This window comes from Mus caroli, unplaced genomic scaffold, assembly GCF_978045245.1.
Source record: "Mus caroli unplaced genomic scaffold, Mus_caroli_1 scaffold_5, whole genome shotgun sequence".
NCBI lineage: Eukaryota > Metazoa > Chordata > Mammalia > Rodentia > Muridae > Mus > Mus caroli.
The window spans coordinates 117691934-117715850 of NW_028227260.1; the positions used below are offsets into that span (position 1 = coordinate 117691934).

At 42.6% G+C, this 23917-nt stretch overlaps 2 protein-coding genes across 2 annotated transcripts; one reads left to right on the plus strand and one right to left on the minus strand.

Moving 5' to 3' along the window:
* The first annotated feature begins 5382 nt into the window (after positions 1-5382).
* On the plus strand, positions 5383-10398 carry LOC110287263 (retinal homeobox protein Rx-B-like). Its single transcript, XM_021153919.2, has 3 exons — positions 5383-5747; positions 8177-8222; positions 10204-10398. The coding sequence occupies exons 1-3, from the start codon at positions 5383-5385 to the stop codon at positions 10396-10398; spliced, it is 606 nt and encodes a 201-aa protein (XP_021009578.1).
* A 4917-nt stretch (positions 10399-15315) lies between these two features.
* Positions 15316-23615, minus strand: LOC110287262 (rhox homeobox family member 2B-like). Its single transcript, XM_021153917.2, has 3 exons — positions 23238-23615; positions 18986-19031; positions 15316-15531 (listed from the first exon to the last, which is right to left on the minus strand). Exons 1-3 carry the CDS (start codon positions 23603-23605, stop codon positions 15316-15318), a joined length of 630 nt encoding a protein of 209 aa, XP_021009576.1. The 5' UTR covers positions 23606-23615.
* Between the last annotated feature and the right edge of the window lie 302 nt (positions 23616-23917).

Sequence of the window (23917 nt, forward strand, 5' to 3'; positions counted from 1 at the left end):
CATGGGCCTGCAAGCGTGTAGGTCTTGGAGCTCTTGGGCGTGGACCCTGGGCCTCTTCTGACACCCATCCAATGCAGAAGGGAATGAGAAAGCCTCTGGAAAGCTGCTTGGTAAATGAAACCTGAACCAAGTCAGACATGGGTGTTTTCCACGGTGGGAATTAGAACATCGTTGGTACTTTCTCCTTTTCTTTTCCTTTCCTTTTCTTTTCTTTTTTAAAAGATGTGTATAAGTATTTTCTCTACATGTATGTGCAACATACACGTATGCAGTGCCTATGTATGAAATGTCCACAGAAGACAGAAGAGTTCATCAGATTCCCATAGAACTGGAATTATGAATAGTTTTGTGCTGACATGTGGGTGCTGGGAACCAAACCCAGGTTCTCTGTAAAAAGAACAATGTTGACCCATTTCTCCAGATTCAGTCTTTACTCCTTTAAATAGTTAATCAATATTTTAATTTTATTTATTTATTTATTTATTTATTTATTTATTTATTTATTTATTTATTTATTTATTTATGTTTTTTCGAGACAGGGTTTCTCTGTGTAGCCCTGGCTGTCCTGGAACTCACTCTGTAGACCAGGCTGGCCTTGAACGCAGAAATTCGCCTGCCTCTGTCTCTCAAGTGCTGGGATCAAAGGTGTGCGCCACCACACCCGCCACCACAATTGCCAATGCTGAGCATACGTGTGGCTTTAAATTAATTTGTATTCTAAAAAGACAGCAGTATATTTATAAACTTTCAAAAATATTTTTTCTAAGATTTATTATGTATACAGAGATCTGCCTGCATGTATGCTTTCAGGCCAGAAGAGGGCGCCAGATCTCATTATCAGGACCTCTGGAAGAGCATACAGGCTCTTAACCTCTGAGCCATCTCTCCAGAACCCTCAAAAATATTTTTAGATTGTTGTTTAAATATACTTTAATATGAGGCACAAATAGCATTTTAAAGTCTATAAATAATTCATACAATTTAAATGTCTACACAATTATTTAAGCATACCAAATTATTTAAGCATACCAATTAAGCATACCAATATTTCATAGTTCTTCAAACACCATAGCTCTCAATTATTTTTTGTTTCAATTAAGACTTCTTTTTAAAAGCATTTCTTACATTTTCATACACAAATATGTTGTATGCTGAGAAGTTCTAAGTTTTTTTTACTTTTAATTAGCATATAGTAATTATATAATGGATTTCATTATTACAGTTTCACACAGAAAAGTGTATTTTGATCACACTCATCGCCCATTACCTCCTCTTGTTCTTTTCTCACTAATCTATTCCTCTTCCCAATGAGTCCCCCTCCACCCACGTTAATGTATCTCACCGGGTGACTCAGTGAATTTCATTAGGGTACTTGTATTTGTAAGGCTGACAGGTTACTTATGGGAACATAGACAATTTGCCAGTGGCTATAAAGAGAAGTGTTCCTTGCTCCTCCACAATGTGAGACTAAGGAAAGGATTAAGCATGCAAACTTCTCACCCCTCCATTCAGAAATATGTTCCAATCCTATCCTAATTCCAGGTCAAAATGTATGTAATGATTTTTTAAAATGAGAATCAACTCAGCACTGATGGCTGACAGGCATGTGCATCAGGTCAGGTCGTGTTCTTGAAATCATGAATTCTGTTTATAACCCTGGTTCTTTTGGGGTTCCCTATGCAAATGCCAAAGGAATCCAGCCTACACTCCTAGCACACCTTACAATGTGTGTGTTCCCCTATCAGAGGGGCTATGGCACTAAACTTCTTCTCCCACAGCCCCTACCAGATAGCCATGTACCCAGTGAGAAGTATCTACCCACAGCAGACCCCTTATGCCCAACAAAGTACATAGTATACCCAGCCACTGTATGTAGTACCCACTCATGTCATTCAACATACCACAGTGGTACAACCCAATGGCATGCCAGCAACACGAGTGGATACTACATACAGAAAACTGTTACACACACACACACACACACACACACACCTCAGAAATATTGAGTCAGCTGAAAACATAGACACTGCCATATTCATCCCCACAAAAAAGGGCAGAGAAATCAGCAGGGTACTGTGGGGAACATTGTGCTTAGGACGCACAATGACAAAAGGAAATGTCTGTATTTTAAATTAGCTTCTTATGTTTCTCGTACAGAGACAGGGCTTTGGTTATGTCTGAAAACATAGATGCACTGTAGCTTGTTTTGAGGTCATCCACCTGGTGACCTGTCCTCTGTGACTAGCTGGAGTAAGGCTAAGAAGACCTGACTATGTGGTCTGTGAGCCTCTTCTGCCATCTTCTCCTATACCCGAAGACACTCAGCACCAAGTGAATGTGGTGAATCAAAAGTACCAGGCAGTACTGGAGTGCACTCACCTGTCAGGATCTACTGAGGGAAATATTTAGAATGTATAATCTGAGTACGTACAAAACAAATCAGGAAGTTCTTTTTGCTTAGATAGGCCCAATTTTAATCTCTGACAGTATTTCTGTTCAGTGTGGGCCAGACAGCAAGGCATGAAGATCCTCTAGGTTCTGTCAATGTAGGTGTGACTCTTTTGGTTGACCCCATTAAAATTCTGAGAGCTTTGGTTGGAAGGGGATTCCTGACTCGTCTCTGGTAGTTGGGTCAGGACTTCCAAATTGGTGTGATAGTCACGGCACCTAACATTGAGCCTTCAGGAACCCTATTTTTTTGTAGTAATGCTTTCTATAATTCTTTTTAGCAGTTTATTATTTTTTAAAACAGAAGTTGCTCATGTAGTTCCCTACACAAGCTGGGCATTGGTGGCACATGCCTTTAGTCCCAGCACTTGGGAGGCAGAAGCAGGCAGATTTCTGAGTCTACAGAGTGAGTTCCAGGACAGCCAGGGCTACACAGAGAAACCCTATCTTGGAAAAAAAAAAAAGCTATATAGCAAATACAGTGTGGGACAATATTAATCACCATTAGGCATGATTTGGTGTCACTTTGCAATACATCAGGATGGTTATTATGACCTTATTACCAAGCAAGGGAAATCTCCTTTTGAGATATTAACCAGATTGGGTCAAAGAAACTCTCTAGGCAATTATAGGATACTGCTGTTGCCCTTGGTGTCTCCCAGAAATTGCTGCAGACACTATACAGCTCAAGCACAGAGCAGGAATCAGGCTGGAACTAACCTGATCTGAAAGCCCCTTCCCTGAGGAATAGCTTTCATGACGTCAAACGATGCTACACAAGCTGCCAAAGGAGAACAGGACTCAGTAGTCATATTCAGTTATAAATCCTACAAACCACACCAATGTCCACCACAGAAAGATAAGCCAACAGTACAATAGTGGCATTCCTATCTTGGGAGTAACCACAAGTTTCTAATTGGACATGAGATCCATTCAATAGGAGGAAATTTGTGCCTGTACTACATTAGCCATATCTGAAGAGGTCACAGGCCCTAGAGGAGAACCTGCTCTTCCAATATTCCTAAATTTATTTATTTATTTATTTATTTATTTATTTATTTATTTATTTATGTGAGTGTGTGTGTGTGTGTGTGTGTGTTGCATCTCTCCAGAGGAAAAAAACCTATTAGATAGCATGCATGTACACATATACCATGGTGTGTGTGTGTGTGTGTGTGTGTGTGTGTGTGTGTGTGTGTGTGACAGTCAGAGGACAACTTGCTGAGAGTCGCTTCTCTCCTTCCAGCATTGGGCCCAGGAGATTGGACTCAAGTCACTGGGCTTGGTGCAGGCCTCTTTACTCACTGAGCAGTATTTCAGACCCAATCCTTCTAGCTTTGGCATAGTTTCTGAGATCTGTCAGGTCATCAGGCACTGGTAACACGCACTTTACCCACAGAGCTACCTACCTAGCTCTAAAATGAGACACTTTTTTTTTCTTTTTTGCAGAAATAGTCTTTGCTAGTATCCTGCTCAGACTCCAGTTCTGCAAGTCTGTAATCTTTGGTTGCAAGAACCTCCTATGATGAAACAAAAATGATCGCATTTGATATTTTAGAATCTCTTAATAATGAAACCCTTCCTAGTGTGAAAACCAGGGTTTGTTTTTCCTATCAAAGTTAGTTACCCTGATATGGGCCCCTATTTCCTGAACCCTCTACCCCTTTTACCTTTGTAGTGATTAACCAATCTGCTCAAATTCTAATCAGAGATGAAAGACAGGGTCCATCTTGGCCAAGCTTTCTCATTGGCCTGTTTTGGATTCCAGCACACACGCTTAAAAAAAAGAAACTCTCCTGTCGATATACTTTTACTTTGCCCCACATTCAACCCTAGGCAAGAAGTTCTCCACCACTGAAGACCCAAGTGATAACTCTGAAATTCTCTGATTAAAAAACTTCCTAGTGTACATATTTCTTTCTTTCTTTCTTTCTTTCTTTCTTTCTTTCTTTCTTTCTTTTTTTTTTTTTTTTTTTTTTTTGTTTTTAAAGATTTTATTTTATGTGAGCACACTGTTGCTGTCTTCAGACATGCCAGAAGAGGGCAGCAGATTCCATTACAGATGGTTGGGAGCCACCATGTGGTTGCTGGGAATTGAACTCAGGACCTCTGAAAGAGCAGCCAGTGCTCTTAACTGCTGAGCCATCTCTCCAGCCCCTGTGTATGTACTTTTTTAACGTTTGTGTAAAGTGTTCTGTTCTAGAGAGTTATTCTAATGCTCTCTCGATTTGAAGTTTTAACCTTCCCTGAAACACAAAGAGGGCAGACCCTCACTCTACCTTGGCACTTTTGTCTGTGACATTCTAGACAGGGGAGACATTCTCACAGTGATCATTGGGGTTTCTTTGTCACTGGATCTTACTAAGGAAAATGCTTTCAATTCTGCTCCTGTGCCTCGATGGACCAAGCTCACTGTGCTTTCAGTGTCTTTAAAAGACATAGGGAGCAGAAGCCCCTAACCCATAAAGTCAACTTAATTCCAGCATGGAGAACACTGGGCAGTGAAACTGGAAGGTGGGGCCATGAGATGTTCCCCAAGTTTAACACAGTGTTCTTTTTGAATTATTATCCCTACCCTATTCTCTGCCTCCAAATAACCTTAAGTATCCATTGTTAGTCTTCCTCAGTGGCCTCTCTTGGGATGCAGGGAGACGCCTGAATTCAGGTCCAACTCAGGTCTCCTTTCTCGAATATATCCTAAAGTCAGCATCTCGTTTGAAGCACTCCTTTTGTCAGGCTTCCTAATGGCAACTATATGCCTCCGTGGGATGGATTCGACTCTTCACGCCCACACAGACCCAACCCCCCCACTTCCGTGCCTAAGTTTAGCCACACCCAGGAGCTAGTTAGGTGAATAGTGTGGGACATGCGCAGGATTTTAGCCCGTGAACTGGGAGGTGCTCCAGAGTAGGCTCCATCTGCAAAGCTCTAGCAATGGAGAGCAAATACTTCTACTTCGACCTCGACTATTACGGGGTAAGCTTCTATGAGGAAGTAATAGTGACTGAATCTCAGCAGAGGGCTGAGGCCAGGGCAGCCCATTGTCACTTTGGAAGAGGTGTAAGAGACCTGCATGAGCTGGGCCAGGACGACCACCCGACCTTTAAATACAAGCAACCTTACAGCTCTAAAACAAGAAAGGAAACACAAGCCCGTCCCAAAGAGCCCACGAAAGCAGCTGGAGCAGTTTCTCGTCGCTCCAACAACAGGCAAATAAAAAACAAGAAGTTCACCAATGCCCAAATGTGTGAACTAGAGAAGGCTTTCCAAGAGACCCAGTATCCTGATGCACACCAAAGGTAAGTACATGCTGTTTTTCAGAATCTAATGTTTCCCGCGACTCTGGGCTCCTTTACTCTGACCTGGTGCCTACTTCTTCATTTAAACAAACAAACAAACAAAACCAGACAAACAGAAACGCATCCTGAGTGTTGAACTCAAAAGCCCTAGAAATAGTAGGCTAAGTCTCTTTCCCTAAGTTAAATCCCGAGTCTACTTTGCATTATAACTGACAGACCCAGTCCGTGCACTAGCAAAGGTGGATTTGCTTACCGTCCAGCCCCAACCAGTGCTCGAACTTAGGAATTTGAAGTCCTGTTGCAGCCTCCTTAGCAGGTCAGATTCATTTGGTGCTTCACTTAGCCTGCTTCCCTTCTTGGCTCCGAAACTACGAGATCTTCAGCTGAATTTATGATGTGGGTGAGGAACTAGGGCGCTGAGGCTAAAAGTTGAACTCTTCATGCACTTTGGACAAAGAAACAATCTTCCACAATGCCCGAGGTGATGGGTTTCTGTCACTTTATCCCACAGGGATGCTTTTCTTTCACTTTATGGAGGTCTTAGAAGAAAAACAAACAAAATAACCACAAAATCCCCTGACTAAGCCACGTCTAAAGTACAGAGCATGCAGTGGTTTCCAAACGTTTGGAGAAAGTTTTTTCAGAGTATCTTATGATGCTAAAACAAAACCTTGTGCTTAATAAACTTTTGTCCAGCCCCCCACACACACTCTGGCCTTACTGCTTATTTTGTCTTTGTCCTGAGGCGCTGCCAGAGGCAGGAAAGTCTGCAGAGCTTCCCCCTTGCAGACTACCCTGTTGATCTTACTAGTGTCTTCGGTGCTTGTGTGTGTGTTCGTTCCTACATCGGGTAGAATAGGTGCTTTCTCGAGGCTGAATGTCTCAAAGGCATTGTACATCTATCTAATCCACTTACTTTTCTCACCACACATAAAGGGATAGCTGAGTGAGTTTGGTCTGTGTCCCATCTGCTTTCAACTCTTTAACTACAAGTTTTAAGTCTTTTGTGCTATATACCAAGACTCTATCAATTCTATGTTTCTTATTTTGAGCAATCAGTAACTCTGTTCCCTGGTTAAAGAAAAACAAAGTACCACCCATAAGAAGTGAGGGAGGCCAGAAGCCTGGGCACCATCACAATGAATATGGAAACAGTGTCAGATATATTGTATCAAAAAGGAAGTGGGAGCTTGAAGAAATGGCTCATGGGGTAAAAGTACATAAAACACTAGCCTGAAGATCTGTTTGTTATCAGGACCCAATTAGAAAACCAGAAGCAATGCTGAGTATCTAAATTCCATCAGCCCTACAGGCAGATGGTAGGCATTGGGCTTTTGGGGCAACAGATCACCCTGCGTGAGTCCATCTGGATATCCAATGTCCTCTGTGCTTGGCTGTGACTTTTGCAGTTCTTAAGGTTTCCTGGGATAGAATAGTAGGGAATCCAGAAAATAACTTAGGCAAACTGTATGTTAGTGAAGCTGAAATCAATATAATTGCTCTCAAGAAAATGATGGAAACTTGGACGGCATTTCTAAGGCACAGTGAACTTGCAAAACTGAAAACACTATTGGACATGAAATGCCATTTTTCAGTGTTAATAGGCATGCTCCTGTGCATGGATGGATATGGTTGGTGTGAGTTCATTCATGTGCATGCCTAAAGGGTGCAGAGATTGACGACAACTTGAGGTGTCACTCTTTAGATGCGGACCACATTCTTTTTTATTTGTATTGAAAATAGATTCTTCTCTCGAGCATTCATCCTGACCACAGTTTGCCCTCCCTCCAACCCTCTTAGCTCCCCCTACCTGCCCCAGATCCATTCAGACTCCATCTCCTCTTAGAAAGGAGCAGGCCTCCAAGAGACACCAGTCAAACAGGAGAAAGCATGATACAGTAAAACAAGGCAAAAGCCCTCGTATTCGGGCAGGGCATGGCAAGGCAATAGGAGGAAAGGAATCCCAGGAGCAGACAAAGGAGTCAGGGGTATACCTACTTCCACTCTCAGGAGTCCCAGAAAAGTAACCAAGCTAATAGCCATAACATATACACAGAGGATCTGCTGTAGACCCTTGCAGGCCCTGTGCTTGTGGTTTCAGTCTCTGTGAGCCCATATGGGCCTGGCTTAGTTGATTTAGTGGACCATGTCTTCCTGGTATCCTCCAACCCCTCTGACAGCCCACATTATTTTTTCTTTTGAGCCAGGGTTTCTTACAGGTCTGCTGTATTTCATCTTCAAATTGCTGTGTGATTTTCTGGAAGTCACTCGACCACTCTGTTTTATTTTCCCCATGTATAAGATGAGGGCATGAATTCTCATCATGCCTAGCAGGAATAGCAAAATAAACATATGGAGAAATTTTACAGGTACACTGTTCTTCCCTCCGCAGTGGTGATGGCTAACCTGTGTTCTTTTTCTCTCCACAGAAAAGCACTTGCAAAACTTATTGATGTGGATGAATGCAAGGTGAAGGTTGGTACAAGTTCAGCATGCTACTCCATCTTAGGACCTACATCAGGCCCGGCATGGTCTTGCCTTACAGTTGGAGCTCAAGTGTCTATCAAGAGTCACACTAATTTGTTCTTGGAAGTAGACATGGTTTTTAAAAAGTAAACACCAGATAGTGTGTCTTCCCCACTTCTAGCAGCAATGGAACATGTTTCCCTAAAGGAAAACAATATGAAGGAACTAGGTATTCTCTGTGGGAAGGAAACAAGGTTAATGAATATCCAGGTCTAGCATACATAGGTATAGCTATGGATGTTTGCATGTCATACACACCTGCATGAGTTTGACATATGTGTGACAAAAGGATCCTCTGCAGAGTATTTATTTCCTTTAATTAGTTATTCACTTAACATCCATTACCTTCTAATTGAGACCCTCCCCTCCTCCTCTAGAAAGGGAGAGCCACGCCTGAGAATGACCCCCCTCTCCCCAGCACATCAAGTTGCTGCAAGACAAGGTGCATTGTTTCCCATTGAAGCCAGACTAGGCAGCTCAGTTAGCTGAATGGATAACACAGACAGGCAACAGCTTTGGGGATAGGCACCCCACTCCAGATGTTGGGGAATTCACATGAAGTCCAAGCGGCACATCTGCAGCATGTGTTCTGGAGGGCATGTTCAGGCCATGCTTACTTTTTGGTTAGTGGTTCAGTGTCTGTGGCCTTCTAGGGTCCAGGTTAGTTGATCCAGTTGGTCTTCCTTTGGAGTCACTGTCTTCTTCAGATCCTTTAATCCTTCTCCCAACACTTTCATAAGACTCTCTTAGCTCCAGCAAATGTTGGAATGTGGGTCTCTGCATCTCCCCCATTGGCTACTGGGTGGAGCCTCTCAGAGGGTAGGGATGCTAGGTTCCTGTCTACATGCATAGAAGTATCATTTATAGTGTCAGGGATTGAGTCAACGGATGGGACTCAACTTGGGCCATTCATTGGTTGGTCATTACCCTCTGTATCTGCTCCATCCTTGTCCCTGCACACGTTGAAGGCAAGACAAATGTTGGGTTAGGGTATTGTGAGTGGAATGCTGTCCTTTTCCCCTAACTGGGCATACTCTACAGAATATTTCTCTCTGCAGTTATGTTGCAAATCAGGATGACCATGAAAAATATTTGAGAATGAGGGAAGAAGCATTAGCAGACATCTCAGTTGTATCAAATTGATAAATACTAGGGATGGAGAAGTGGTTCAATGGTTAAGAACACTGAGTGCTCTTACAAAGGTCCTGAGTTCAAATCCTAGCAGGCCCATGGTAGCTCACAACCATCTATAATTAGATCTGATGCCCTCTTCTGGTGTGTCTGAAGACAATGATTGTGTACTCATATACATAAAATAGATAATTGTAAAAGAAATTACTAAATTCTAAAAATAAGCACATAGCTAACAGAGTGGGGGAATGAACAGGAAGCAGGGGATGATTGCCTATTCTATGAAGAAAATTATTTAAGGTGAAAATGATGTGGGATAAGAACTGGTTCTCTGTTGTAAGGTTTTAGTAAGATGGCAGACAAATGCAGCTCTTACTTTAAATTTCCCAGCTTACTACCATGTGTCCATTCTGAGATATTGCCCCAAATCACCTTCCATTATGAAGAAGGCAATGTCTGACTGCTTTGAAAGTCTGTCTGTGGAATGATCCTGATCATGTCCAGAGTTTGGCAAACTGCTTGTTTTCTGAAGGCTTCTGCAGAAGTGGTGCTGTGTGTGCTAAGTAAATTTGTCTGATGGGTTTTGGTGGTGATAGGATGGAAAGTGTAATCTCTGATGCTGTGAGTCAATCCTGCACCCTGGGTAATACTTGAAGCCCTAAAACGTTTGTGAGCACTTATAACCTCTGTTCTGCTGTAAAGGGAGGAATGTTCCATATGAAGTTGTGTGATGAGACTTCTGATCATAGTATTACCTGATCAGTATGATTAATCAACATCTATCTTGGTCTGATTTCAGTCTTGGTTTAAAAATAATAGAGCTAAATACAGGCGAAAACATAAGGAGTTACTACTTAGCAATGCTACATCTGGAACCTCGAACAACTTTTCGGCTCAGATGAAAGAAGACCCCAAGAGTAGTACCTCTCTTCCTGAGGAGCCCATAGGGTTCATCGTGTGCCAGCAACATCTTGGCAAATCCTGCTGGTCATGAAGAGATTGTTTTGTCACATATAATAGCAATAAAGGAGATGTTCATCCAAATACTGGCTGTGTTTGTCATCTTTCTCTCTCACAGAATGGGATAACTTTGTTCAGCTTTGTGCTAAATGGAGGTCAGATGAGAGGCCTAATATTTGGACAAAAAATGTCATCACTTGTCTAGTAGGATAAGAGAACATGGTGGCCACAAACCTTTTATATGCAGAAGGGACCTCGTCCTTGATTCTCCTGCAGGATCCTAGGTAAATGTCACCATCCTACCTGCATGTCAGAGATCACTGATGTAGCCCTTCTTGGACATAGCATCTCTTCCACTTGAAGAACTTCCTGGACAAAAGCAATATACATAGAACTAGGAAGCCATAAGGGTGAACTTGGCACTGATAGCAAGGGTAATTGCATGTTGTAAGGATGAAACTCTGAACACAAATTCATACAACTCTCCAGAGTTAACCAGTAAAGAGATGAAAGGCTATACAGAGAACCTGGAAGGAAATGGGACAAACAATAGGAGTGCAGGCAAACTTCCTGGTTGCTAATTTCCAGGGAGGCGAAGGATCCCAGAGTAAAAGTGGAAAGGTGGCTGTTTGCTTTATTTCTTGTACCCTATCAACAACTTCATCACCTATAAAGGCAATCAGATCTCCCTTTAGAAAGATGAGTAACTGAGGCATATAAAGTTTGCAAGACCAATGGGCCTCTCTTTCCACTGATGGCCGACTAGGCCATCTTTTGATACATATGCAGCTAGAGACACGAGCTCTGGGGGTTCTTGGTAGTTCATATTGTTGTTCCACCTATAGGGTTGCAGATCCCTTCAGCTCCTTGGGTACTTTCTCTAGCTCCTCCATTGGGGGCCCTGTGATCCATCCAATGGCTGACTGTGAGCATCCACTTATGTGTTTGCTAGGCCCCGGCATAGTCTCACAAGAGACAGCTCTATCTGGGTCCTTTCAGCAAAATCTTGCTAGTGTATGCAATGGTGTCAGCGTTTGGAAGTTGATTATGGGATGGAACCCCGGGTATGGCAGCCTCTAGATGGTCCATCCTTAGTCTCAGCTCCAAACTTTGTCTCTGTAACTCCTTCCATGGGTGTTTTGTTCCCAATTCTAAGGAGGGGCAAACTGCCCATACTTGGTCTTTGTTCTTCTTCAGGGGAACGCCAGGGTCAAGAAGTGGGAGTGGAGAGGAGGTAGGGGAGTGGGAGGGGGTGAGGGTATGGGGTACTATTGGTTTTAGCATTGGAAATGTAATTGAAGAAAATACCTAATTAAAATAAAATTTTAAAAAAATGTCTATCTAGGTAAAGAAACATAGAATAAATGCAAAGAAGCTAAAAAAAATGATGAGTAACAATTTAATTTATTATCAAATTCATTCCACCATACATAAAAAAATGCAGGTAGTGTTAACATACACCAAGAATGGCCATCAGAAGCGTCCCTTCAATTAAAAGTTTTTTAAAAGAAAATTTATTTAGAGCAACATTAGGACCACAGCTTACTCAGCCAGTCTGAAAACTGCTGCAAAGAGGGAAGACTGGGCTGGAGGTTGTAAAGGATGCTCTACTCTGTTCAGTATTATCATGGTTGGTTTGTTGTTTGTTGTTTGTTTCTTTTTCTGAGCAAGAAGCAGTTAAGAGAGATTACAGACGTAGAATGAACCTTGTGGTTAATATTTTAGGAATACAGCTATACAATGACAGGAAGGGGGACATTTTTGGAGAGTGAGCCATGTGGCTCTGAGATCAGGCTCCTCTTTAGATTGTTATCAAAATGGAACTGCTCAGTGGGCTCATGGACCAGATGGATTTTATTTAAACTTTATGAGATCTGGGAGGTAGTGGTAGTGGTAGCTGTGTGGTTGTGATGGTGGTGGTGGTGGTGGTGGTGGTATTGGATGCCTTTAATCCCAGCACTCAAGAGGCAAAGACAGGCAGATATATATGCATTTGAGGCCAGTCTAATCTACAGAGTATACTCCAGGACAGCTAGAACTACATAGAGAGAGACAGGGACAGGGACAGGGACAGGGACAGGGACAGAGACAGAGACAAGAAGAGACGACGAGAAGAGACGACGAGAAGAGACGACGAGAAGAGACGACGAGAAGAGACGAGAAGAGACGAGAAGAGAAGAGAAGCCAAAAGTATTGTTAGGCTAAGAATAAGTCCTGCTGAATCCTTTTTTCTTTTTCTTTTTCTCTTTAAACAGTAACTTAGTTTGAAACTCATTTTAAATGCTTTTCAGAACCTTGTGATGTTTGCGAATGAACCAAAGTGTCAACATCTGCCTTCACATCAAGGAACTCTAGACCAGGAATACACAAGGCCAGAAGTAAAGAAAACAAAAGCAGAAACATAAACACACATAGGTTAGCTAGGAAATCATCATCAATGCTGTGAAATTCTGTCCTCTGACACCAGGCTCCAGTTATGTTTCCTCCACACAATGGAGGGCCTGCAGGACCTCTGGGCCATTAGGGCTCCTGCTACACTCAGAGTGAAGGTAAATTATGCACAGCAGGAGGTTATCAGGGCAGTCCCTCAGGCTGCTACTAAAGGGCTCTGTGACCAAGTGTATCCTGCTCAAGGCTCCAAGTCATTAAGACCTGTTCTTAAAACTGGCTATTAATCACAGAAAGAACTAGAATAGTAGCTGTAAGGAGGACCCTCTAGGGCTTCTCCAGGCCCACCATGAAAATGTGGCTCCCTTGTGGTGTATGCATGAACATTGCTTTACCTCTCTTGTGGATTCCTATTGCAAAGCCATGCCTGAAACCACAGAGGGAAAGGGGCTGGTTTCCCATGGGCTACTTGATGTGACAATGGTAACAACAAAGGAAAGATTCAGGTTCTATTGAGGCTAGAAAGTGGTTCCACTGAGGCTAGACATTGTAGAGTAAGAGTGGGTGATGTTTTCTCAATCCTCAATCATGTTATAGGGCTACCAGTATTATTCAGGATTAGATGTTTTTCTGTGGTATATAGGGATGCTCTGTATCCGGAGAGCCATGGGAAACCTGAACCTTTGGCATGGGTGACTCCACACAACCTTACCCATTTTAAACAAACTCAGCACAATCTGTGTCTCACTGCCTGCAATAAGCTGAGCATATTGCCTCTCTTCCTCCAGGTTTAGTGGTTTTGATGGCTTCTTCCAGGATAGGATGGTATGCCAACTTATGAGCTGGGTCAAGTCCTTAATAACATCTTGGTGTCTTATCAAAGAATAAAATAATGTCTGCATTCTGACATTTGACCATGTGCCCATGCCCCCTTATTACTGCTGTTTAATCATACATTATCCTTGCTCAGGGGACTACAGAGAGGTCCTAGTATGATGGGGCATGTGTGGGTAAATGGCTACTTTTCAAATCCTGCCTTGACAATGAACTCAATAATAAATGGGAAAGAGCCCATGATCCATTTAGAGAGTAGGGTAGCTTTAAGTTCCCTACAAAGATAGCCTAAGAGTTCCTTAACCAGGTGTCTATAGCAGATCAGTCTCCCACACTCTGCTTCCATTCTAATCCCTTGTACTTGAGATTCTTTTCAGAAGTGTTTAAGGCCAGATACAGTCGTTGGCCTCTGGAAGCCCTGCACACATACAGAGAGATAGCGTGCAGATACAGGAACACTGACTGTAAGTTGTTGGGCCAAATGCCCATAAAAAGGAAGCACAGTCTGGAAACAATGGGGACAGAGCCTTGAGTGTCACAGAGGCCAAAGGGAACATCCATCTACCATCCACAGATGTGAATATGTTCCTGCTCTTCCTTTCTCTCTTATGTCCCAACCTCTCCCCACCCCCACTCTCTGTCCCATGCCCAACACACACACACACACACACACACACACACACACACACACACACACACACACACACATTCACATATACTTAAATGGAATCAACTATGTAGAATCAGGTGGGTCTCCTAGGAATGACAGCTGGTGTGTCTTCCTGCATATTTTACCCACAACCACAAACATGCACACAGCATGCTAAATGTCACAGCTAAGTATGAATATACCTGTGAGAAAACACACCTGATAGACTTAGTTCTGTTTCTCAACTACAGTTCTTTATTAGCTATTTTACATTAATTACATGTGTGAGCATGACACAACAACTGAGCGTGTGGAGATCAGAGGAGAACTTGGGAGACTCTATTCCATCCTGCGGGGCCCAGGGACTAAAGCCAGGTCCTCAGGAATGCCATCATGTCTCTTTACCCACTGAGCAATCTCCCTGGATACACCTGGATACGTTCATAAGACAACCTTTGATGGTTTGACAAGATAAAGTCTAATCTAAACAGTCCTCTGTGTGGGAGAACAAGATGAAATAAGTGTTTGCTGAGTCAGGGCAGGGATAGCAAAATAAAAATATGGAGAAATTATACAAGTGCACTTTTCTTACCAAGCACTGTGTAGCTAGCTCCACCCATCCCCCAAGTTTCCAGCTCCTTACTTTTCTCTGGACAGATCTGTTGTTTTGTGACCCATGTTTGCTCCTTAGCCACACACAGCTACTATTGCTGCTGGTGCCCAGGGCTCATCTTTCTTGGCTTCTAGATTCTGGTCCCATTATTTCCCCTAAGACTTTCTCACAGAAACCATGGTTGGGGGCTGTATCAGTAGGCTAGAACACAGTAGGATCACAGAAGTCCCAGGGAAGGACCTGACAGGCACCTAGGAGGGTGCAACAGAATGTGAAGAAATGGTAGAACTGCCCATGAATGCTGCAGAGGCAGAGTGTGCCCTCATTCTGCCAGGGAGGGTGTATCCACTGTGTACCGAAGCCCCCTCAGCTGCTCTGAGCTACCTTTTGTAGAAATTTTAGTACAACATAGCCTTTTCTGTGGAGAGGACACCCAAGGAATAAATGGAAAATTCTGTATTTTATTGCTAACTGAATAGAAGGGAGAGAGGGCTGTTTTGGGTGTCAACATTCTGGTGTTCCCAGAAGAGCCCATCCCCCTCTTGCTCCTGGAAAATGACGATTTTCTTGGATCCCACCAAAGTCTTCATGCGAAGTTCTTCCTGGGTAGGAGTGATATTCTTGCCCCCCAGTATATTCCTCTGAATCTTCCTACATTTAGCTCTCTTATTGTTGAACCAATCCTGAAACCAGAGGGAGAGAGGGAGTAGATTAGCATGTTTAGCCGTTGCTGCTTTGATGGGGAAACACATCCGGCAGTTCATATGCCCCCATCAATCTCTTTTGAACACACAATGCAGGTTTTGCCTGCTCATGTGCTTTACATGGTTGCAGTCATTAGTCATCAAGGGTTTTCCTACAGTTTCTTGGTTCCTGGTTTATAAGCCACCACCAGCAAAGTAAAGAAAACTATTACATATTCTGAACAACTTTACCTAAATAGAGCCATGTGTCAAGGTCTCTGTACATAGGCTTATGGTCATTCTTTTTAAAATTGTCCTTAGACAAAGTCTCATGCATGCCAGTATGGTCATGTACTTCCTTTGTAGCCAAGATGCTACTCTTCTCCACCCTAGTGGGCAATAATCTAGACACAAGATATAATAATGCCAGAAACTTAGATTTAGAACTGCTACTGTCTAGATCACCTTTCAAAACATTCTAAAAGAAATGAGGAGATTCACCAACTCTCTTTCCACATTTGTCTTGCCTAATATGAAAAGGTCTTAGATTATGCGAGCATATTTTATTCCCCTTTCTACATGAGATTCAAACATCCTCCCTTGAGCCTCCCTTCTTATTTAGTTTCCTTGGGCCTGTGGAGTGTAACATGGGTATCCTGTACTTTATGGCTAATATTCACTTATAATTGTGTATATACCATGCATGCCCTTTGGGTTTGGGTTACCCCACTCAGGATGGTATTTTCTAGTCCCATCCATTTGCCTAAAAATTCATGATGTCTTGTTTGTAATAGCTGAGTAGTATTCCATTGTGTAAATGAACCACATTTTCTGTATCCATTCTTCAGTTGAGGGACATCTGAGTTGTTTCTAGTTTCTGGCTATTATGAATAAACCTGCTATAAAAATAGTGGACCATGTGTCCTTGAGGTATGGTGGAGTATCTTTTGGGTATCTTCTCAAGAGTGGTATAGCTGGGTCTTTAGGTAGAACTATTTCGAATTTTCTGAGAAACTGCCAGATTGATTTCCAGAGTGGTTGTACAAGTCCCACCAGCAATGGAGGAGAGACACACTTTCTCCACATCCTCCCCAGGATGTCACCTGAGTTTTTGATCTTAGCCATTCTGATGGATGCAACATGCAACCTCAGGGTCGTTTTGATTTACATTTCCCTGATAACTAAGGACTTTGAACATTTCTTTATGTGCTTCTCAGCCATTTGAGATTCCCCCATTGAGAATTCTGTTTATATCTGTACCCCATTTTTAATTGGGTTAATTGGTTTGTTGTTCTGTAATCTCTTGAGTTCTTTATATATTTTGGATGTTAGATCTCTGTCAGATGTAGGGTTGGTAAAGGTCCTTTCCTAATCTGTAGGTTGCTGATTTGTCCTATTGCCTGTGTCCTTTGCCTTACAGAAGCTTTTCAGCTTCATGAGGTCCCACTTATTAATTGTTGATCTTAGTGCCCGAGCCACTGGTGTTCTGTTCAGGAAGTTGTCTCCTCTACCAGTGAGTTCAAGCCTATGGTCATAGGATGTAATTGGAGTGAGGGAACCAGGTGGGAGAAGGGATGGGAAGGGGAAGTGGGGGAATTCAGGATCAAGTGTGGGAAGAGTCAGGAGATAGGGCAAGAGGGCCAGGAGAATGGATGGAAATCAGTAGGTTGCAGGGTTAGGGGGTATGGGGGCATCTCTAGAACATAACAGAGATCTGGGACTTGGGAGGTTCCCAGTCTATGGAAGTGACTTTAGCTGAGACTCCTAGCAGTGGGGATATGGCTCATGAAATGACTACTCCCAGAGGAGTAATAGGAACAGCAACCCACCCACAAAACTTTTGACCTAAAATTTATCCTGTCTAAAGAAATGCAGGGACAAAGATGGCACAGACTGAGGGAATGGCCAACCAATAAGTGACCCATCTTGAGACCCATCTCATAGGCAAGCACAAATCCCTGGCATTATTAATGATACTCTGTTATATTTGCAGATAGGAACCTAGCATAACTGTCCTCGGAGAGGCTCCACCCAGCAGCTGACTGAAACCAATACAGAGACCCACAGCCAAACATTGGAGGTAGCTCAGGGGAAAGAGCTGGGGGAACGACTGAGGGCCCTTGAGGAAATAAGAACTGTGCAGGATTTCTGGGTTCTTTTCAGCTTCTGGCTATTATAAATAGGGTTGCTATGATGTCTTTGTTAGAAAAGTGATTGGCCTGCCCTTTGGCCTGAGAAATGGAGATGATTACTTCAACCAAAGCTTCAGTTGCACTCTAGATTTCAAGTATTTCAGTTAAAGAGAGGACAGCCTACAATTGAATGTCTTACTAGTTTATATTACATACTTACCAATCACTTAATAAAAAAACTTAACCAAGAAAAAAAAAAAGGAACTGTACAGGACTCTGTACCAACAGAGTCAACTAACCTGGACCCTCTTGGATCTCAGAAACTTAACCACCAACCAAAGAGCATACACTGGCCGGAGCTAGCCCTCCACAACCCCTGCATATATATAACAGATGTACAGTTCTGTCTTCTTGTGGGTCACCTAACAACTGGAGAAAGGGTTGTCCCTGACTCTGTTGTTTGTCTGTGGATCCCGTTATCCTAACTGAGCTGCCTTATCTGGCCTCAGTGGGACAGGATATACTTAGCCCTTCAGAGACTTAGTGTGCTAGGAAAGGGGGGATACCCAGGAGGCACCTAATTGCTCAAAGGAGAAGGGGAAGGGGGATGGTTGGAGGGACTGTGTGATGGAGAGACTGGAATGAGGGGGACCAGTGATCAGGATATAAAGCAAATAAATAAATAAATAAATAAGAAAAAAGAAAGTGTATTTTATGGTTCAATTATTCCATTTCCCTTATTCTATTTTTCATTCATTCCTTCTTTTATGAAGTGCTTATGTGAGCTTTTGTGACCAAATTCTCCCTGCAATTATATGATCATTTCCAAGTCACTTTGGGTTTCAAAATGATGCCTAATAGAAGACTCCTGTGTGAAGGTCTCCTGTGTGTCACAAGTTAATTATGGGTTATTATATATATGTATATCACATATGTGCAAAATACATATGCTACACACACACACATATAAGATATATATATATATATATATATATAGAGAGAGAGAGAGAGATAGATAGATAGATAGATAGATAGATAGATAGATAGATAGATAGATAGATGAAGATTCTATTTACTTCTTTATGCTTTTACTTTTAGGAATCAACATATGTGACTGCCAGTCATGGGGTAGAAACACCAGCTAAATTTCCCCTTTTCCAGTTTCCACTTGTCAAAGCCCTATAGTCCAAATCTTATTTCTCAGGATAAAACACACAAGAAAAAAACATATGGCAGCTACATGGGCCTAGGACAAGGTCATCTATGTCGTAAGGCGGGTTTGAGATCAGTACCCTGCTAAACTAAAAAGCGAACTGACTGACCTTTATTTTCTGTTCATCCACATTCAGGAGCTTTGCCAGCTCTTTTCTATGGAGAGAAAAAGACAAATACTTAGTATTCCATACTAGGCAAAAAAATGAAGTAAAATTTGTATACTCTGTGCATATTTTAAGATTTAATATCTTACTCTCCATACTTATTCTTAGTTCTGTTGCAGCCTGCCTGCAGGAGGCACTCCTCACAGCCCACCCCAAGCCTCCTGGTGCAGACTGAATCCCTCTGGTTCTTCTCCAGTTCCCCTCTCATCCTTTCCTTTGTGACTCTCCACTGACCTGCACAACAGTTCTACCAACGTGCGAACAGCCATCGCACTGGCCTTGAACATCGTTACCTCGCTGCAGCCCCATTTGGCTTGAACCAAAGGACCCACTCACCAAAAATGACACCAGATGTATACACCAAGAAACACGTGTTTTGAACCTCAGACGCCTGGATCATAGCACCAAAACGCAAACATGAATCAATACAATATGCTCCCTCCAGAAGTCAGCAAAGCCCAAGACAGAAACTTCAAACCATCGACTATTAACATGTTCAAAGACAGATATGAAGAAATGCCTTTAAAGACCATGAAAACACACACAGTTGAATGAAAGAGTGAGACCTATTCAAGACATGTAAGTAAAACTTAACAAAGGAATAGAATAAAGGAAAGCCAAAATGAAATAAAAATGGAAATGAAAAACTTAGTATGCCAAACCAAAGCTTCATATGTAAGCCTCAACAATAGATTAAAGGACATGGAAGACAGAAATTTCAGATCTTGAAGACAAGGTACAAGATAACATCTCAGTCAAAGAAAATGTTAAATATTAGAAAAAATCCAGGTGTAAGTAGCACAGGAAATCTGGAACAATATTAAAATGCCACCCCTATCAAGGTATAAAAAGTATGTGAAACACCAAATAGACTGGACCAGGACCAGAAAACAAATTCCCCCTGACACATAATAATTGAAACACTAAATGTACATAAAAAGATAGAGTATTAAAAGCTGCAAGGGGGAAAAGACCAAGTCATATACAAAGGAGGGCCCATTAGAATAACAGCTGGCTTTTCTATGGAGACTTTGAAAGCCAGAAGGAAGTGGATAAGTATTCTAGAAGCTCTAAGGGACCACAGTTGTCAAATCAGACTACTAGACCCAGCAAAACTATTAAAGGCAGTTGACAGAGAAAGAAAACCATTTCAGAATAAAAACAAATGTAAGTTTTGTACACCAATCCACCTTCACAGAAGGCACCAGAATAAAACTTCAATCTGAAGAGAAGGTTAACTACACCCAAGAAGACACAAAGAATAAAAAAATCCCAGAAAAGTTCATCAGAAGAGGGGGAAAGCCATGCTACCGCAGCAAAATAACAGGAATCAATAAATACTGATCATTAATAACTCTCCATAATGCTTCCTCCAAAAGATACAGACTAATAGGTTTGATAAGAAAATGGATACACTGAATCTGATACACGGGGAAAATGGGGAATATCCTTGAACACATTGGTACAGGAGACGACTTCCTGAACAGAACTCCAATAGCTCAGGCACTATGATCAACAATTAATAAATGGGGCCTTATGAAACTGAAAAGCTTCTTAAGACGAAGGACAACATTATCCCGATAACTCTCCAGGGTAGACCCCATGTCCAAGAGTAGTCGACCAATACCAAAGTGACTCCATATATTTTCTGTTACTTTGTGGGTGTCTGTATGAGTGTGTACATGAGTATGCCTGAGTGTGCGTGAATGTGTGTGTGTGCTTATTTTTATCTTGTTTTTTTTCTTCTAATTTTTTCTGCTTTGATTTGGGTTTTTGGTCTTGATAATTTTCCTGTTTTGTTTTGTTCATGAAGTTGGATGGGTAGGGAGAATCTGGGAGGAAGTAGGAAATGGAAAATGTAATTAAATATATATTGTATAGAATATTTTTAATAAAAATTGTAAAATGCTATCTCCTCTCACACATCTACAAGCATAGTTTTTCAGTAATTCTTAGAAGGAACCATGTTTACAAGTGGTTCCAACTGACTCTTGGGCATGAAGGTCTTCATTCTATTGAACCTGCTCTCTAAAAAAATGTATGTCCAAAAAGCAGGTTCCAGCACAGGCAATACACATGAAATAGAGAAACTGGAATGCTGACAAAATTTAAATGTTCTATGTATTGAACCTAAAAAGCATCACATGGAAGCAGACAACATATATGAACATCATTAACCCACTCCAAAAACACACCCACACTTAAATACAAGACCTTTTTAAAGAGACACTTGACCACAAAGACAGTCATGGTGGCTAAAAGCACAGGTAAAGTCACACAACAGTAAGGAAATGAAGTCCAAATCACACAGATATTATCCCACACCCAGAGAAGTGGTTATTAACAATGTCCACAAAATAACACGCCTGGTAAGTCCCTAAAGGCATTGGAAACATCATGCCGGATTCTGGGAGATGTCAAGCAATCTATCCACAAAGGAAGGGTCAGGTCCCCTTCAAATAGTGAGCATAGAATGATCACATGATACAACAAATATGCTTCTGGGTGTACACCCCCAAATGACTGAAAATCTGGAATTTTAGGAAAGGCATGTGTGTACTCTCTCTCCTCATAGCAGCAAAGCCCAGTCTATATGGGCCACAGAGAAAATCATCCAGATCTCTTTTTGCAGATGGTGGGAATAACAGAAAACATATGATAGCTATGCAAAGAGGTCTTTGAGATGTAATTTACCCCTGAGAAAGCAGAAATTCAGCCAGATGTTAGCACACTGATGAGGCCTGAAGACATGCCAATGGAAGCAGGTTAACTCAGAAAAGACAAATTCTGTCTGATTTCCCTTAAGTGACGTTCCTAGACAAGGCACCCAGAGAGGAGCAATAAGGCAGGAGAGTGGTAGTTAGAGCCTGTGGACATGGGAAGGGCAGTTGTTTAATGGGTTCAGGTTTTCCTTTGGTATCATAGAGAAGATCCCAGAGACCTGTCCCCAAACCACTTGACAAGACTTCAGGCTGCTGAATTTTGACTTTCAGATTTGGTTTAGGCTTTCATGTTTCTGTATTTAAGGATAATCTTTTAAATGAAAGCAACCAAAGGAGTGGTCAGTGAGCATTTCAGGGACCTCGTTTGCACCAAGCATGCAACCTCAATCCCCCAGGAGAGGTCTCCTCGTGGGGGACTAAGAGCTAAACAAACCCCAGACCTGAAGACAGCTAGGGAAAGGGGCCTCAGACGAATAAGAGGGGAAACTTTCTGCTCCTTCTTCACGTTCCTTACCTGAGACAAAGGCCTAGTGGGCCTTTTCCCCTGCCTTTGGCTGACCACTGCAGCCTGGTCAGGTACGTTCAAAGCCTGTCCTGATCATATTTCAGTTTACATGAAGCTATGAACCTGTCAGCTTGCCTTTCTCTGTGTAAAATGACTAGTCTAAGAATGAGCAGTTTTGGTAGGCTGACACATACACCCCCAGATGAAAAAAAAAAAAAACATTTCATTTTCAGATGCCCCTATCTACTTAGTAGAGGGGCATCTCTCTGCCTGCCTTGCCTTGCACCAGTCTTATTTCCGTTTTAATAGCTTTGTTACCTATTGCTGCCTGCTGAGTCTGGAACCTTTCCTGCCTTTCAATTCTTTAACAGAAAAAACAAATTCCACTCAGAACCTCTAGATAACAACTCTCCCCAACCACCACCACAAAATTAGCTGAAAACTTAGTGGGTTTAAGGCCAAGAGGGGAAGCAGGTCAACCCAGCTGCCAGTAATCTCAGCTAAGACAGAGGCTGAGACAGGAGGGTCGAAAGTTCAAGGACGGCGAGCAGGGATACAGAGTTGGTTCAAGGCCAGCCTGCACAACTCAGACAGACCCTGATTTAGATTTAATAAAACTAAAGAGAGGCTGTGGCCACTCTGGTAGCCCTCGCAACAAAATGCATGCAGGGTGCCTGCCACTGCTTCGCAAAACCCTCCACTGCTGCTGTGTAGGTTTAGTTAGGTTTTGTTCCGATTCAGTCTTTGTTATGGCTTGAGGTCGCTAGAGGGCGCACTCCCGCCGCGTCCGCTGCGGCTATGTGTCCTGAAGCTCTGAGGTGCTTGTACCTCAGGGACAAAGGTATGCCACTGTGAGTGAATCTATGTGCTGAATCTCAAAGACTTTAAAACATTTTAACAAGAGTGGAAAGGGGTCAGGGGAGAGGAAAAGGAGCCCAGAGTCCCGAGGGACAAACCCGGCACACACCTTTTGAGGGCATCTGGATACTGAGTTTCTTCGAACACTGCTTGCAGTTCCCACAGCTGTCCCGGTGTGAATCTGTATGGTTTCCGAGGAATCCTGAATAATGGCTGCTCACTGGTCTCGGCCACCTTACTGGTCTCCTCGGGCTCTTCTTGCCCAGTGTCCTGGGTGTTAGGCATGCCACAGCCTTGGTAGCTATGGTCGCCTATAGAGCTCTGGTGGCCCTCTTTCAGGGTGCCTGTTACTTCATCGACGAAGCCGCCACTGTTTGATGTGTAGGCCACCTTTTCCTCAGGTTCAGTCGTGATTTCTTCCTCACAGAAGCTCACCCCATAGTAGTCGTAGTCGAAGTAGAAGTACTTACGGGACATGATCTATGCTCGTCAGAAACCCTTGTGGTTTCCAACGAGGCTCTGCTCCTTGACGCCCTCTAAAATTGTTACCCTAGGCTACACGCGTTCCTCTCTCACACAGACACTTGTCCTCCTCCAGCGATGCTATTGGCTTTCAACTCACAAACCTGGCTCTAGTTTAGGCACACACGGGGTAGAACTTTGTGTGAATCTGCCCTATAGAATAAGACAGTTGTCATAAACGGGCGTGGCAAAAAGGGCGACTTAAAACAGAACGTTAGTTTTCTAACTCATATGAGAAGTAAAGCCCTAGTTGGATCTCAGTTAAGG